At 38.3% G+C, this 17837-nt stretch overlaps 1 protein-coding gene across 1 annotated transcript in view; it reads right to left on the bottom strand.

Moving 5' to 3' along the window:
• Positions 1 to 17837, bottom strand: part of LOC126284533 (translocation protein SEC63 homolog) — a 150823-nt gene that overhangs the window by 68008 nt on the left and 64978 nt on the right. Inside the window, 3 exon segments of the mRNA XM_049983531.1 lie at positions 224 to 369; positions 2494 to 2722; positions 8769 to 8930. Coding sequence (XP_049839488.1) covers positions 224 to 369; positions 2494 to 2722; positions 8769 to 8930 — 537 coding nt within the window.

Consider the following 17837-nt stretch of genomic DNA (forward strand, 5'->3'; position numbering starts at 1 on the left):
CCCTTCATTGCACTTCGCTGAAATAGCATACAGTTTTTAACAAGGCAGTCTGACAACACTCTAGAATCTCAAGAGCATTTATATTGCCTCCTTACTATTTACAAGCATAGAACCCGTTTACTCCACATCTGGGATACACTAAGAATCATAATTATGCAAGTAACAGATTTTTCGTAACTAAATTATGCAGATACCTATTACCAGTCTTCTTACTTGTACTTACCTTTTTATTTACAAAATACTTCAAATTGTCATCTGTAACATATGGCAGCTGTAAGAGTGGACTTTTATATTCCCACATAGCCTGTACTATCATTGGACACAGTTTCATACAGTTTTCTATTGTCTCAATATTTGGCAGTCTTGGTACTGAAACATAATAAAAGGTACCCATGTGCAATATTTATGTGGCACTTTTTTCAGTTAAACTGAGAAAATGTTGTGAAATATCATGTACAATTTACAGAAAAACATAAAAATTACTTTAAATAATAATGATTACATTTACAAACTAATACTAATATGTACTAGTTTTCTCCCATGATCTAACTGAATGCTAATGGTCATCTTTCTTAATCCCACATTTTCCCCCAAAATAACATCTGCAAATGATCTCTTACCCAACTACCCCCCCACCCCCTCACACACACACACACAAAACTCTAGAGAGGACATTAAATGTATCTGAAGTATTCTGTCGTGCTTCATGATCTCCGACACTAAACACATTGACAAAATTGTTGGGTTGCTGCACTGCTCAGGTCTTGTACCGGGTTGATGCATTGAATGATGCATGTAAGAGACTACTGTTTACTTTTAAAGTATTTGAAGTCAGCTGATTGCCGGAAAGGAATATAGCACCTCCAGCAGTTGTAGGGTATGTTACTCCCACAGTATTTATCTACAAATAATGAGTCACGTACAAGCCAAGTTTGATAGAAATTGCTCCGGGTGTTCCTGAGTCATGCTTTTTTGCCCATAAGCTTGTCTGTTACAATTTTTTCAGGAAGAAGTTTTACTTGTGCCAAGTTTGGCAGAAATTGCTTCAGGTGTTACAGAGGTAGTGTTACATCACAGTGTCTCCCACCCCTTCTCCCTCTCCAACCTATAGTTCTACGATGGGAACATACCAGGACTGTCACCAATGAAACTTGTGGCCCCGAAAACTACGTATTCTGTCACCAATGAACCTTGTGAACCCAAAAACTATGGATTCTACACTCATATGGGTTGCTATCTAATATTTTTTCATATTGTGGCTTCTCAACCCCACCCCTATTAGACAGTACAAGTATGTTATCCTCAGAGTACTTTACACAAACAAGTCCACAAATAACGAGTCATGTATATACAACATTTGGTTTAAATGCCTCCAGACTAGAGTTATGCTTTTACTGCATGTATGTGGCATGTTGCTATGCACAGACACAATGGACTTGCTCAATTAAACAACACTTGAGCGCAACATGCACACAGCCTTACGACTACTCACTGATCCAACCCATGATTGTACACTGTTTACGTCTGCAGCTATTGCCTCGGTTCACTGTCAAAGTGCTTCCATCTGTTGGAGAACCCTGACACATCTTGTAGGATGGATCTGTCACCTGTCCCAGCATTATTCTGCCCACCACAGCATCTACATTGCATTTCGGCAAGTAATATTCACACTTGTCTTCATATCCATTCATGGACGTGTGTATCTTCAACCTGCTCCAGTTCCTTAATGATCGAAAATCTGACTTGTGTTCGAAGGACTTTTTTGGTTTATTTTCACAAGTAGAATCACACTACAAATTATGTGTACACACACCCATTCTCTCTTAATTGAAAACCCTTGTAATTGACATGGTTAACTGTGTTAAGTATTACATTGTTACAACCATTCATTACAATCACCAAATATCTGTCCGTAGGATAAGTGATGACCTACATAGCTCTTACTAATTTCCTATATCTACTGCAAATATATAGTGTTTTTTAAACAGTTACTTTCACATAACTGAAAAAAAAAATCATGTACCAATACAGCTTACCTACTTAGAAAAGTTATTTGGTTTATTTGATTTACGTACAATTTTCATGCTACAGTTGAAAACCTAAGTGATGACCTAAATTGCTCTTACTAATTTATTATATCTACTGCATATATCTGATGTTTTTTAAACCATTACTTTCATGTAACTGAAAAAAATAATGTACCAATGCAGCCTATCTACTTATAAAAGTTATTTGGTTTACATATAACTTTCATGCTACAGTTGAAAACATATAAAGGCAGCTAGAAATACAAGCTACACAGCAAAGAAAAAGCTGAGAACATAGTACTGCTACGCATTACAAATAAATTCTCATTAAGATGGGCATAGGTCTACAACAATACATATCACATTACAATGTTTTCTAGTGTCACTTTGAGCTATCTTTTTCTTCCACTCTGAAATCTAAATGCACAGAGCTCAAATCACCTTATAGCATTCATACAATACTTACTTCGCCTGGCATATGCCAGAAGAATGAGCTGGGACACACAGTTGACCATTTCTTGGATAAGATACGGACATTTCTTTACAATGTACTGTCGATCCTTATCAAGAGTTTCTGGGTTGAGAGGAATTCGAGACAGATGGGCATGAATGATTGCACGTGCCTTCAAAGAGTACAGGAAGCACAGTGGTCGCTCACGATTCTTCTCACTGAGGTTTGGTATCTGCTTAATGAGCTGTTGAAGAAAAATGGAAAAAAAAAAAATCATCATAGTTGGCTCCATGTAAACTGTCCAAATTGATGATGGGTTACTCCTTATGAATACATATTATGAAAAGGAAAGTTGCTGAAGTTTCATAATATTGTTACATTCTATCCTGGATTTTCCACTGTTTGATCCTTATGCATAAAAGAATTTAAAGAAATAATACACTTTTGCCATACTTTAATACAGAATTACACAGCAATCTAAGAAAAAAATTAAGTTCACTATGATCCTACAATGGCATAATAGTAAATCATATACAGTAATCAGATTTCACCTCTAACAAAAATGAAACCACACAGGGGTTCTGTAATTACTATATGATGAACTCTGAAATCCAGTATCTGGGAACATTTCTTAATTATTTTGGACTTCCATTTATTTGCTGTGTAGAAAGTTCATTAGACTGAGAAGGGAAACCCCAATGACAAGTGAACAGCCCATTTTGTATTGTTAGATTTTCTGTAAGCTACATGAGTAACATCTCATAGATCCATCAGCCAGCAGATAAAAGAGTCACACTTGACAGCAAAGTTTAGAGTTTCCCAATGTTGAAGAATGAAGTCAGGTATCAACCACATTCGCTAGACTAAATGCCAGTAAGAGAACAGAAATATCTCTGTCAATTATTATAGAGAGCAAAAAGCAGTATTATAATGCTTTGTTTTATGACCGTCTCAGCTAGTTTCTACACAGCCGAATCAAGGTCGGAGTATGACACAAGGGATCGAAACTATTACGGTGAAAGTGATGCTTGAGTGAGTGAATTGGATGACAGATTAATAAATCAATAGTTGCAGTTAGGCAGTGGCACAATTTTATCTATTAAATTATTAAAATAAGTTTCTTTTAAGTTATAAGCTGATCCCTCAGTAAATCTGCTTGTAAATAAAAAATAAGAAGCTCATATAAGATTTAATTAGATAAATATCTTTGTGAAAGTGAAACGAGTCTCAATGAGGAGTACTAGTTATAGATGGCTGCCCTACAATCAATAGCTCTAAGCTAGTTTGTCCTTCCTTTTCTAAATGTGTGTTTCACTTCATTTATAACAAAGCCTTTCTTTGAAGGAAAAATGTAGAAAGTCCACAGCCTCATCAGTATGCTTACTGAAAGCAAAATAAATCAGTGGAAGGAATCTATCTCTAGCCACAATAACATGACACTTTACGGTGAAAATGTCTGCTGTCTACTGTGGAAACCAAACACTGAACCTTCATAACCTAAGATGCATGCAAATGATACTCCAAATAAAAAAAGCTCACAGCTGCTACGGCAAGGACAAACCAAAGACAGTCGAAAGACCAAAATCAAAAGAGACTGCAATCTTCAAATAGTTCATCTCTTCTATTGTAAATAGATGGAAGGCCATAAGGTGTGCAAAAAACAGAAAAGCAGCCATTTCAATCACACCTGTATACAGCAAAGTATACACTTTGATAAGATTATAGAAAGTTGCCCTCTTTAATGTTATGAAATGGATTTGAATTTTGTGAATCCGGGTTGATGTCAGTTATTTGTGATACTCAAAAATTTGTGCCACACTGATAGTGGAACCTATGTCTCGCAGTTGCCATGAGTAGTCACATTAAACACTTCAGTTATCTGAGCATGCCTCTAGGACCGACCCAAACTTCCACATGTCATGAAAAAGTCCAATAGCCCATTTCGTGATTCCTGCACAGGAAGAGAGAAATATTTTATTGTAATTTTGGCCCATTGAGGCAAGGATACATCATTGATGCTTACAATGTCTGTGTTTATAGAGTGTCTGTACCTTCACATTACAATGTCCTTCAGACATGGATGCATGTCTGAAGAAACAGACAACATTAGGAACCATGTAGAAATCTTTCTGCCCTGGAAGGAAAGAAAGCGGTCATTCAGTGAGGAAAGAACAATACTACAAGATAACATGAGCATCTCAATCACTACCAGTTGTGCCTAAAGAAAGAAGAAACAATCCAATATTTTGGAAAATCAGGTTCTTATTTATTTTTCATTTACTAGTTATATTTAGTAGCCTCTGCAGACAAGGTCAAAAACATAGAAGGTAGTGGTACCCACACAAGCGAGAGGTCATGTGAAACCTGATAATGAAAGAAAATTTTATCACTGGCATTGAGCCAGCAGGGACAGAAGAGGTCGCCAGATTTTGAGCCAATGTTCTAAATATTCCTGTGACATTTTCTACATTTTCCTTCACACTCCCTCCTTTTTGTGTGTTATGTATTTTCATTGAATGCATATGTAAACACATTTTTGGCTGCAAGATATCTGCACACAATATAAACAAAAGTCAGATTGTTTAATGCCAATCCTTTCAGTGAGGTACATGTGTAAGTACATTTTATTCCTTACCAAAGAGTTTTGTGCTGTATCCCACTACTACTGCATGTGAGTTTGAGTGCATCGAGTGTGGCTTGCCAAGTGTGCACTCAAATCACCTTTCAACTGATCAGTGTAGGCCAGCCACTAGAGGCCGATAGTGGGAAGCGTGCACACAGCACATTTCCCACAGTGCCATCTACCGGCGGCCTGTGCATGGATATGTGCGGAGTAATGGTGACTTTGTTGTATTTCTAGTTTGTATCTTCTGGATCCCAAGAGGCTTGATGTTCAGAGGTTACCAATGTCATAGTTGGGTGACTTGGTTGGTTTTGTGTATTACTTGGTTACAACACTTTGCTTGGCACAATATGGAAACTATACAATACGATGAGTATCCACTGCTGGTAATGATTGAGAATAAACTCATGTACTCCATATCTGTTCAGTTTAATGCAAATGACATTGTGTGATGAGGGTCCAACTGCCACACTGATATTGAAATTTTGTTAAAATAATGGCAACTGGGTTATTATCTTCCTGCAGTGTCTCTTGGGATTGTGGCATTGTTGACAATTAGTCAGTCAGAGGCAAATGTTAAGCTTGGTAACATATTTCTGTCATTCCAGAGGAGTAAGTTATGTCTTATAAATTATAGAGTGCAGCAATCTGTCGTATTATTTTTTTTCCAGGTTTTTGCAGGTTATTTTGCAAATCCAGATTTCGGCTAGTGCGTGGCCATTATCAGTGCACTATTTTCTAGTCTTGATGCATGTCAGTTCCCTGTTGTTTAGGTGTCAGTCACAGTTCTTTGAATACTACGTGCTGCATACTGTATGTAGTTTTCAAAGAACTGTGACAGATGCCTGAACAACAGGGAACTGACATGCATCGAGATTAGAAAATAGTACATTGATAATGGCAAGGCACTAGCTGAAATCTGGATTTGCCAAATAAAACCTGGAGAGAGGGAGAGAGAGAGAGAGAGAGAGAGAGACAGAACTGATTGCTGCACTATAATTTATAAATCATATCACACTCACTCTACGCACCCACTTTGCTAATGGAAGGTAACCTCAGCAAGTTGTGTGTCATCACGAGATTCCGAGATTCCACCCTAGCCCTTCATTTAATTCCATAATCATTTATACAACACACACAAAACAACACCACAAATAATTATTAGTCATCCATACAATACATTTTTAGTGAGGCATGTCTGTATATAACAGCATCATCCATCAAAAGCCAGAAGGAACTTTCAATGACTCCTACAGCACTCTTTCAGGGTTTGTCTGAAGTCACACTTATGTTTGAATATTTCTCTCCCTTAAGAATGACATAGTGTGTTCGATTTGCTAGAAACTCTTCAATTCAATCCCACAACTAGTCTGATATTTGAGACACACTTGTTTTGTTCATTAGGTGGCACGGTGCAGCTATATCGAATATCTCCCGAAGTTGAGGAACACCATACCAACCTGGCCACAAGTATCTGCTGCTCTCAAGATCTAGTAGATGAGCTGAGAGAGCTGGGTTTCATATGATAACTGTTTTTGTAATTTATGTTGATCTTATACAGAATCTCCAGAAAGGTCATACCTCAGATGACTATTTCCTTGAATCCTGTGCTGACTGCTGTATCACTGGCTCAGTTTCTGGACATATAGCTCTGGTTAGGAAGGTAAACATAATCCCATATGGAGGAGGATAAATGTTTTTAGAACTTCTCAACTGGCATGAGGCAAAGTTAGGTAGAGCAAAGTGAGAAGAAAGTGGCAAAGATAATAGAAGGAGACTAATTTTATCTGATCAATGGATAGTATTATGACCATCTGAAATTACCTTTGTCTTAAACGTCTTGGCAGATTAAAACTGCATGCCGGACCATGACTCGAACTCGGGACCTTTGCCTTTCGCGGGCAAGTGCTCTACCATCTGAGCTACCCAAGTACGACTCACGCCCCGTCCTCACAGCTTTACTTCTGCCAGTACCTCGTCTCCTACCTTCCAAACTTTACAGAAGCTCACCTGCGAACCTGCAAAACTAGCAGTCCTGAAAGAAAGGATATTGCGGAGACATGGCTTAGCCACAGCCTTGGGGAGAGCTTCTGTAAAGTTTGGAAGGTAGGAGACGAGATACTGGCAGAAGTAAAGCTGTGAGGACGAGGCGTGAGTCGTGCTTAGGTAGCTCAGTGGTAGAGCACTTGCCCGCGAAAGGCAAAGGTCCCGAGTTCGAGTCAGGGTCCGGCACACAGTTTTAATCTGCCAGGAAGTTTCATATCAGTGCACACTCTGCTGCAGAGTGAAAATCTCATTCTTCTACTTTTGTCTAGTCACAACTGTGGGTTGCTTGACTGATCTGGAAGAAGGCTTATCATACTAGAAACCATAAAATAGTAATTAACTTTATCACATAAAAGATTTACTTTAATTAACAAACCATTCTCTTGAGGTGCAATGTTCAACACTGATGAAAGCATCTGTCCATTAGAAACTTTAACTGTCACTGTCCTACTCAATGATGTCGACTGCTGCAGCTAATATCTTGAACTGGGAGAGTTCTCGACAGCTCGACACTAAACTGACCTCAGTGTGAAGGCGCTGCCATGCTGAGGGGGGAGGTGTGGTCTTCAGGAGCCGTCGCTAATATCTGTGGTATCAATTTGCGCTGTCTACTTCACTGTGGCAGCACAATCCCTCTACCATACAACATGTAGCATCACTTCTACCCTCGAGACTGTTCACAGATGATGTTCTGCTGTACTGATTCATTCACCCAATGTTGTAACTGATATATTAGAGCAATGAAATACAAGAGCATTACTAAACGACATTTACATCATTACGTAGCTTGAATACTATGAAGCTCTCTTGCAGCCCTCGACCCTCTGCAGGTGGAGAAGTCACATGGCAAGGGATGGGGGCACTGCATAGCAGTTCCACTGCATCAAGATAATTCAACAACAGTGGCCGTACAAGAAAACAATTAAGATAAAACATATTCAGGGTAGAATCAAGATGGCAGATCGCTTGAAAGGTAACACGTCTTCTGGGTTTAGTCCAGCTGCACGATAGTATTCCAATAGCACTACTGCTATCTTGTACGTTCATCTTTATGTGACAGACTTATCCCTCTACTTACAAGGTCTGGCACTTTCCTCTACATTTTCTGAACAGAATGCTTAGTTAAGAGGAAGAACTGTTATTCAGTGTCACATGTAACATCCTGCAGCTGTAAATTTTTTACCTATTTCTACAACTGCAGTTTTCCTTTAAGGTCCTGTATTTATTGTTATCACCTCAAGTCTGGCATTTGAAGAGTAAGTATTATTACAAACAATGTGTGTCCTTACAATCATCATTCATACATTATCCTTCTAAAGAGAGCGCATTGTAAACAAACTACAAGATAATGACAATATATTTAACAACTGACCTTAATTTAATTCCATAAACATGCTCTTTATAACATTTAATTAACACACATCGCTCATGTGTATTACTACAAACAAATATGAATAAATTATAAATTAACAATATTTAAAAAGTTATAGTTTCAAATGTTAAAATGAGAGTACCTTCATGCATTACATTTCAAGTCTGTAGTGTTGTTCTTTAATGTCAGAATAATTCTTGTGTAATTAAGATCCAGTAAAACATTAGCAGAAAATACAGTTATACTCACATGAGGAACTTCTTCATTGTCTGTTGGTCTCTCAACAATCTCACTGTTGTGCTTCTTCTCAAACTCCAGTGAGGCTGCAAGGATCATAATTACCCTTTTTAGAGCCATTGAAGGTGTTTTATGAAAGAAATAGTAATACATCTGTGTAGTATTAAGCAGAACCTGCAAGCATAATTGTACGTCAGATATAAGTAATGCTGCACTTTCAAACCGTGCGGCAACAACAAAAAAATCAAATAAACATAAAAATTAATTTTGTGACACCTACAGAATCTGTATTCTCAGCAAAACCTGTATTTGACATTTTACTGGTATAAAAGAAGGAAAAGGTTTTATTTTTTGGCAACTATAACAACACTAAACAGGACGGCAAGAACAATGATCCTGTAATTTTATTGAACAAATATTTCCTCTTTTGGGTGAAAGAGGCTAAAATGCAAGCAGAAGCAAGCAAAATGATGAATACACTTCCAGGTCAAAAGAGAGGAGTTCAAGGCAACAGGTTCAAATACATAACATACAACAAATAAGAAAGCAATAATGAAACAGGACCACAATGAATGGACTCAATTGAGTAATACAATCATAGGACAAATAGCTGTTGAACAACAAACAGTAATCATAATCACTGTCATCTGACGTATCTGTATCATAATGTCCTGTATATATTACTTCTATAAATGCTAAAGTTTGTGTGTGAGTATGTTTGTTCCTCTTTCATGCTGAAATGGCTGGAGGGATCTGGAAGAAATAAAATGAGCTTACACCATTAATTAACAGTAGGCCACTCCTGAAAGTGTGTACTAGCACAAATTTATTGATTTGAAGAATATAATGCAAAATGTGGAACAATAATTACTCTTTTTTTCAAAAAAAAAAAAAAAAAAAAAAAAAAAAAAAAAAAAAAAAAAAAAAAGCCATTTACTCTTTAATTTTTGAACTTCTTCATTTTTGTGAGTTGACTTACATAACAACAGTCAACATATGGCCACAACGTAACATCATATTAAATAATAATTTCTTAAATGCACATACGAGAACATACAACTTTATTTCTCGGTCATAAAACATAAAAGCGTATAAGCAACAATGGAACATTTCATAGAAAAAAGACAAAGAATAAACAGTATTCAAATAATTAATGTCTTTGCCACTGACTACTACACTGTGTGTAACTGCTTGTTTATTTTGTCTATCTTCCCGCACCCACACAGCTCCCTCCCCCTAGAGTAGAACTCCAAGTAGGTTTGGAAACCTGTATTGGATCTTTTGACGTGCCCTTGTATAAATCACCAGTTGTGCAACTGCCTAAGTGACAGAGCATCTGTAATGCTTGCTGAATGCAAAGGTAAGTAGTTTGTGGTTTGTGAACACCATAAATGGTTTATCATCCACATAAGGCCGAAAGTGTGTTATTGCCTTATATACCGATAACAGTTTTTAGTCATACACACTCCAGTTCCTTTGTGCTTCCATGAGTTTCTGCAAGAAAAACCATAATGGATGCCAGTGATGAGCAGATCCTTGATGTAATGCTGCTCCAATGGCTATCTGACTTTTATCGGCTATTATAAATAGTAACACATCTCTCTCAGGATGAGGCAATGAAATTGTTTGTCTTGATCTGTTCAAAGGCTTTCTGCTTGCAGGGTGTCCCATCTACCTTCTGATGTTTAGTGGTATTAGGGCCTGTTAGCTCCTCTGCGAGCAGTGCTTTAAAAGCAGCTGATCCCAGCAGATGTCGATGGTAAAAATTTGCAGCACCTACGAACTTACGTAACTGTTGCAAATCCAACGACATAAGTATTTGTAGTGTAAGTTCCAGTTTCTCTTCCAACAGGCAGATGCCGCCTGCTAAAAGTAAGTGACACATGTAGCTAATGTGGTTTTTTCACAAGTTGCACTTACTTTTATTAATTATTATCCCATACCTATATAGTGTTATCAAATGTTGCTTTTAGGTGTGCCTTATGAAGATTTTGTGTTGCTGAAAACATTAGTATATTGTCGAGATAGGCGAAGGCCAAGTCTAGCCCCCATAACACCTCATCAATGAAACGTTGCCACGTTTAAGCCATGTTTTTAATGCCAAATGACATACACAAAAATTAAAAGAGGCCGAAAGGTTTAGAGACAGCTGTCTTTGGTATGTCAATGTCTGCAACCGGTAAATGATGGGCTGCCCTTTGACAATCTACAACACTGAAATATTTTGCTCCCGTTAGTACATTCGTAAAATCACAAATAGTGGGCACTGGATGTTGATTGACTATCGTGCAAGCATTCAATTCCCTGTAATAACTGCAAGAATTCCATCTTCTGCCTTTCTTCTTCTTCTTCTTTTTTTACCTAGATGTAGAGTGGATCATGCACTATCAGATCTTCGTATCACTCACTTATCTAACATATATTAAAACTCTGCCTTTGCGTCTGTGAACCTGCCTGGTGACAACCTTCTCAAAGAGACTGGATGGCATAGCATTGTGTTTATGTGATGAATTGTATTATGTGCCACTGTGGTCAGTGTTCATGCTGTCGGGGTCCAAATGCTGGTCTACCTCTGTCAGTTGTACCATACGGCCTTCTCTTTCTCTGAACTTTACTGTATGCATACAGAAAATCTGTTTCCGACACATCCACTATTACAAACATTCATTGACAAGTATTACAAAAACCTAAATCACGTCCTTGTTGCAATTGCTATACGTTGCCATTAGCTGTTTATCTGCTGCTGTGAGATGAACTAGCGAACTGTCCTTGACTGACATGCCTCTCTACTGATGACGTGCTTACATCAGACTTGGTTTCTACCAGATAACAACACAAAGTCTTCACCTCTCATACACATAGTTGTCACGATACAGGCAAAAAGGAAGTGTCTGTACTTAGAATCTCAATGATATTGACACGGCGTGTGTAACTGCATGGCAGAATATACTTGGCAGCTCACTGACCAAACTTTTTGTGATACCAACGTAGTTGTTCAGGTTTCGTCGGTCAACTGTCCGTAAGTGCACTGCAGGTCCCTCAGAACCAGTGGTCTTCCAAGCCTTGATTTGTCTCTGCAGACCGTCTATTTGTTCCTTTAGTTTCTGAAACTGTGTGGTTTATCCACCTGCTGATCCTTCTGAATTACCGCCACCTAATATTTTTCCAACTTCACTGCTGCTTCTGCGACGCTCATTATACTTGCTGTCCCCACTGTTGCATAAACTCTGTTGGACACCTGGAGAATAGTGATCATTGTTGCACCCATCCTTCATAGGCACTGCCACTCTTGCTGCCATGGGAAGCTGTGATGTCCAAACGTATCTGAGCGTAGCATCTGAAAATACTGCTTCCGTCACTATTTGCCGAAACTGATGCCAAAATCCTTTTGTCTTCTACTAACATCATTGCTCTGGCGTCCAGATGTTGACTGCTATAGTAAACTTTTCTTGATCGTTTGATGTTTTATTATGAGTGAATGCCAACTCTAACATCAAAAACCAGAGTTTCAGTTTATCATGCAGGAATTGAGGTGTGCACAGCTTCATACATCTTCTACATGAATCATCATTTCTCATAATTTTGTCGACTGTAGAGCCCGTCACATGCACATCATTAATTTGTTCTGGTGAAACTTTCCATGCTGCGCTATTTCATTCCATAAGTCTTGTATCAGACTATGCAGCATATTCTGTAGCTGTACTAAATGTGTCATAGGACTTCTGTCATCTGTCCTACGTGTCAGTAAATTTATGTTACCTATCTTGTTTGCTTCTAGCTGTGTGAATTCTTCTGTATCTGTAGCCACCACTTTATGACCACTACATATCATCACATTAAATAATAACTTCTTAAATGTATATGCAAGAACATACAACTTTATTTCTCTTTCTCGTAAAACACAAAAGCGAATAATCAACAATGGAATATTCTAACTCTGTACAATGAATGCAAAAAATAAACATTACTCAAGTAAGTAACATTTTTGCCGCTTACTGCTGCACTGTGCGTAACTGTTAATTTATTTTGTCTATCTTCCTGCTCCAACAAAACCCAATGAATACAATGCTTATACAATCCTCCAAGGGTTTAATCCATACTTCCATAAAAGCTCATGGCTTTTAGGCTGCTGAATGTCAGATGTATCTTATAGCTTCCAAGACGCTTGAAGACTCACAACGATGCTGTCATCTAAATGCCATGTGACAGGCAGATGACATGCCTTTACATTTAGAAAGTAGTAGACTCTTAGTGGGACTGGATTTAATTATGATATGCAAACAAGTCCAGTGGTAATAGCCACACACAAGGGCAGATGGCACCACTGCACTTACAAATATTATAAAATTTGTGCTACTCTGAACAATGAGAAATGTTTAATAAGTACGGCAAGAATTTAACTTTTTCTTGGCCAATTTTGGTTAAAAAAGTGTGGAATTTATTGTGAAACATCATGGTATATTTCCACTTCAGCTCATATAGTTACATGAAACTCTGATAGGAGATGGCACTATACTAAGCCTTCAAAATGGTGTCTGTAATGTAAATGCACTCCAAGCAGAGAGGTGTCACTGAGTTCCTTTTGATGGAAAACCAGAGCATCACAGATATTCATAGGTGATTGCAGAATGTATATGGAAACCTAGCAGTGAACAAAAGCACAGTGAGTCGTTGGGCAAAGTGTCTGCCATCATCATAATAGGGTCGCGAAAACTTGTCCAATCACGGGCAACCACAAACAGCTGTGATTTCTGTACTGTTGGAATGTGTAGACACACTAATTCCAGGTGATCAACTGATCATAATCAAACATCTCGCTGCTCAAATGGATGTGTCTGTTCTCAGGGCTGACACATTTGTCAACCGATTTCGGTACTCAAAAGTGTGTTCCTGCTAGGTTCCTCACCACAGAATAGAATACTATAAAGAGCAATGAAGGACTATCTATGCAGTATTGCTTATGCACTACACAGCTGATTATGACAATTTTTTGATGAACATTATCACAGGTGATAAAACATGGGTTCATAACCTTGAACTGGAAACAAAACAGCAATCAGTGGAGTGGTGCCGCCACGTCTCCTCTGAAGAAAAAGTTCAAAGCAGATACCTCAGCCAGTGAAGTAGTGAAGTCATGGTGATGGTCTTCCGGGATTCCGAAGGGGTTATGCTGTTTTATGTTCTCCCTCATGTTCCAGTGATGAACTCTAAAATATATTATGGGGGTTGACTAGAAAGTAATGCATCCACCTTTGTAACTCTTCAACAGTTGGCAGCATTGGTATGCGGCAGGTACTGGCTTGTTCCATAGCCTCTTCTCTACAGCTCCAGTTGCCGGGAAGCCTTAGCATTGAATGGTTGTGTTGTTACAGTGTAAAGTATGGAACCCTGTGCAGATGGTCGATCAATGCGATTTAAGCAATGTGCAGTCATTGAATTCTTGACAGCAGAAGGTGTCACCCCAAAGGAGATTCATCAGAGAATGAAAGCATTTTATGGTGATTGTGTTCATGTGAGTACTGTGCGTTGTTGGGCTAGTAAGTTTGAAGATGTTGGGGCGGGAACATCTAACCTGCATGAGAAACAAAGAGTTGGATGTCCTGTGACAGCAACTATCAAGTTTCACAAGCAAAATGTTGACAGATTGATTCAGGATGAACATCGTATTGCAAGCACAGTCAGCATTTCACAAGAATGTGTGGGTCACATTATTGCTTTGCTTGGCTATTGGAAGATCTGTACACGATGGGTACCCCGGATGCTGATTCCTGAAATCAACGCGCACAGACTAAAAATTTGTCAGGAATTCCTCTCATGTTATGAGAATGAAGGCGATGCCTTTCACCATTAAATTGTGACAGGAGACAAAACGTGGGTACTCCATTACGATCTGGAGTCAAAACGTCAGTATATGGAATAAGGACATGAAAACTCACCTTAGAAAAAGAAATTCAAGACGTACTGGGATGCAGATGGTGTTATCCATGTTGATATCCATGTTGATATCCATGTTGATTTCCTTGATCATGGAACAACAATAAATTCAGAGTGTTACATCACAATGCTGTGAACTCTGAAATGAAGGTTACCAAGGGTCCGAAAGGAAAAGGGAAGTTTTCCAGCAGGATGACAATGCCAACCCACACCCTTCGCATGCCACCACAGCAGAACTCCAGAGACTGAATCTCACCACCGTACAGTATTCTCCATACAGTCCAGATTTAGCACTGTCTGACTTCCGTCTGTTCCTGATAATGAAAGACGATCTGCGGGGACATCATTATGCTTCTAATGAAGACATTGAGAGAACTGTGAGACTGGAGTTGTGGAAACAGAGTGTTGACTTTTTCCATGACGACTTCAGAAAATTTGTTCATCATTGGCAGAAATGTATTCAAATGGCTGGTGATTATGTGGAAAAGTGAATATTGGAAATTAAAGATCACATTCTACAGATTATTTCTGCATTTGATTTATTAAAATATTCCCATCCAAACCCAATTTTCGAATGTGGAGGCATTACTTTTCATTCAACCCTCGTATGTTACTCTCAGGAAATCGAAGAAATGACTTCAGCCTGATAGTCGCTGCAAAAATGCAAACATACGTCTCCTTCTCCATGGCAATATAAGGCTTCACACATGTCCGCACACTTAAGTGGAGCTCAAAAAACTTCATTCAGCTGTTCTTCCTCACCTCCCCCAGCCCAGATAACACACCTTCCGACTTCCATCTGGCCCGATGAAGGATGAATTTCGCTGGAAGCAGTATGTGGATGATGGGGAATTTATTGATGCAGCACGACATTGGCTTCATCATCAAGCAGTAGTGTGATACTATGTGGGCATTCAGGCCCTTCCACTAAGGTGACATAAGGTTGTAGCATTGAGTACCTAGCCAAAAGTGTGGGAATAATATGGTGTACTGAAATCCTGAATAAAATTAACCTGCCTTCAGGGGGAAAAAAGGGTGTTGCATTACTTATTGTAGCTGCTCACAGTAACTGCTTATTCTCTTTCTTCATCAAATTAGTATGTTTGTTACTCCTTCACACTGAATCATGTGGATAGAAATTTGGTGAACTTTGGAATGCAGACAGCTCATATCCTAAATTAACACTGGCTGCCTTTTATTCCAAAAGAATCACTAGCTCCATGGGATGGTCAACATTACTACTGCCATGGTATGGGTAACATGACTAAGAAGTCATCCATAAAAGGTAACTACCAAATGTTACTTCATTTGTCAAAACAATGAACGTAAATCTATGACAGCAGAAATACTTCTGTAGGATAAAATCATCATTAAACTCCAAACCAATATAAAATATATGCTTGAAAATATTACACAGCACATAGAATGTTTGGGAATTGGATTGGATTACCAGCATTCTTAAACAGTGACTTGGCTTTTCTGTTGAGATTTGAATGACTTCTAACTTTCTTTCCCCTCCTAGGTCTAGAAAGTTCAGAAGAATTAATCTAGATCCATGCTCTAGAAACCACCAAGAGGTGCATGGCAGAGGGTATGTCCCATTGTACCAGTTATTAGAGTTTCTTCCCGTTTCATTCACGTATGGTACATGGGAAGAATGATTGACTGAACGCCTCTGCATGTGCAGTAATTATTCTAATCTTATCGTCATAATTCTTGTGTGAGCGATACATAGGGGGTTGTAGTACAAAGGCCGTTCAAAAAGTTTTGCACAGCTGTTTCTAAATTTTTATTTTTTGCAGGAGGAGAATGAAATTTTTTGTGAACACACTTGGAACATTTAGCTATAGTCTGTCTGTAAACTCAAGAGCGAGCAGCGGTTTTGGTGGGGCAAGTGGCTCTTCCCGGAAGAACGCTGCCACTTGCCTACAGGGGCACCCAAAATCTGTTGCCCGTTATCTGTCTAGCGGTGTAGATCGACGTCCAGTGATATGCATCGTTTCTGTTCGGGGGACCTTAGTTGCCAGTGTCAGTGAGTTAACTTTCTATACTTACTGATGTACTTCGATATTCGGAAGTGATGGATAATCGTCTAGCATTGCAAGAAAATGTGCAGAATACGAATAAGAGAAAATATTTGGGGAGTAACAAAATTTCAATTCTCTCTAATGTTATTACAGCGTGTATTAAAGAGGCGACCCAAAGAGAACTGTTGGCTAATATTACCAGTCCCAATCAAAGGGCTGTAATTTATGGAAACTTCTGCCTCACCCAACAGCCTGCATAAGGGAGGAACGAAAAAGTAAGCCGCATGATTTACTAGGATCGCCAAGAAGGAAAACTAATAATTTTGGGAGAAAATCCATCGTTATAGTCAGTTTCAAAATCACGTAAATCCTTCGATGCTTATGGAGCACTAAATCTCTATCTTGGTCACTATTCATCTGATCTAAGACATATTGCTGAAAACATGTGCGCAGTAGCTATTCTAAACACAGCTGAAATTTCCTTCGAAACAAGTACACCGATTCTGGACTTCTAAGCAAAAAGCTTGACATACGAGGTGCGTTTGTATATTAATTTTTATTTTTTGGTAAGAACTTTATTTGTTAATCTACAGCAATGTTATCCTCCTCAAAATATTCCCCATTACATACTATACCCTTATGCCAATGCTTTTACCAATTCCCGAAACAATTTAGGAATTGTTTCTTCGGGACAGTTTTTAGGTCTCTTAACTGCGCATTTTTAAAGTGATCCACGCTTGTAAAACCGCTGTCCTTTAAGGCTTGCTTTGAAATGTTTATACCATTTGTCTGCCGTTGGTTTACTCGTAACAAGATCACGAAAAGCAATTTCTAAAAATTTCATACACTTTATTCCATTCTTCTAACAAAATTTAATACATATTCTCTAATTTATTTTTATACAAAATAAATAATCGTTGATGCTACCAAAACACATGTAACCTTTCTGACAACTGACAACACAGTAAATACTCAATATTCACAACATTGTACACAAATTTTTGAGGCATGTTTATGTAAACAGTGACAAAAAAGTAGTGCAAATCGGACTAATATAACACAAAAAAATTATAAATTTCTGCTTACTTTTTAAACACTCTTCGTCTTGCAAGAATTGTTA

This window comes from Schistocerca gregaria, chromosome 8 (genome assembly GCF_023897955.1).
Source record: "Schistocerca gregaria isolate iqSchGreg1 chromosome 8, iqSchGreg1.2, whole genome shotgun sequence".
NCBI lineage: Eukaryota > Metazoa > Arthropoda > Insecta > Orthoptera > Acrididae > Schistocerca > Schistocerca gregaria.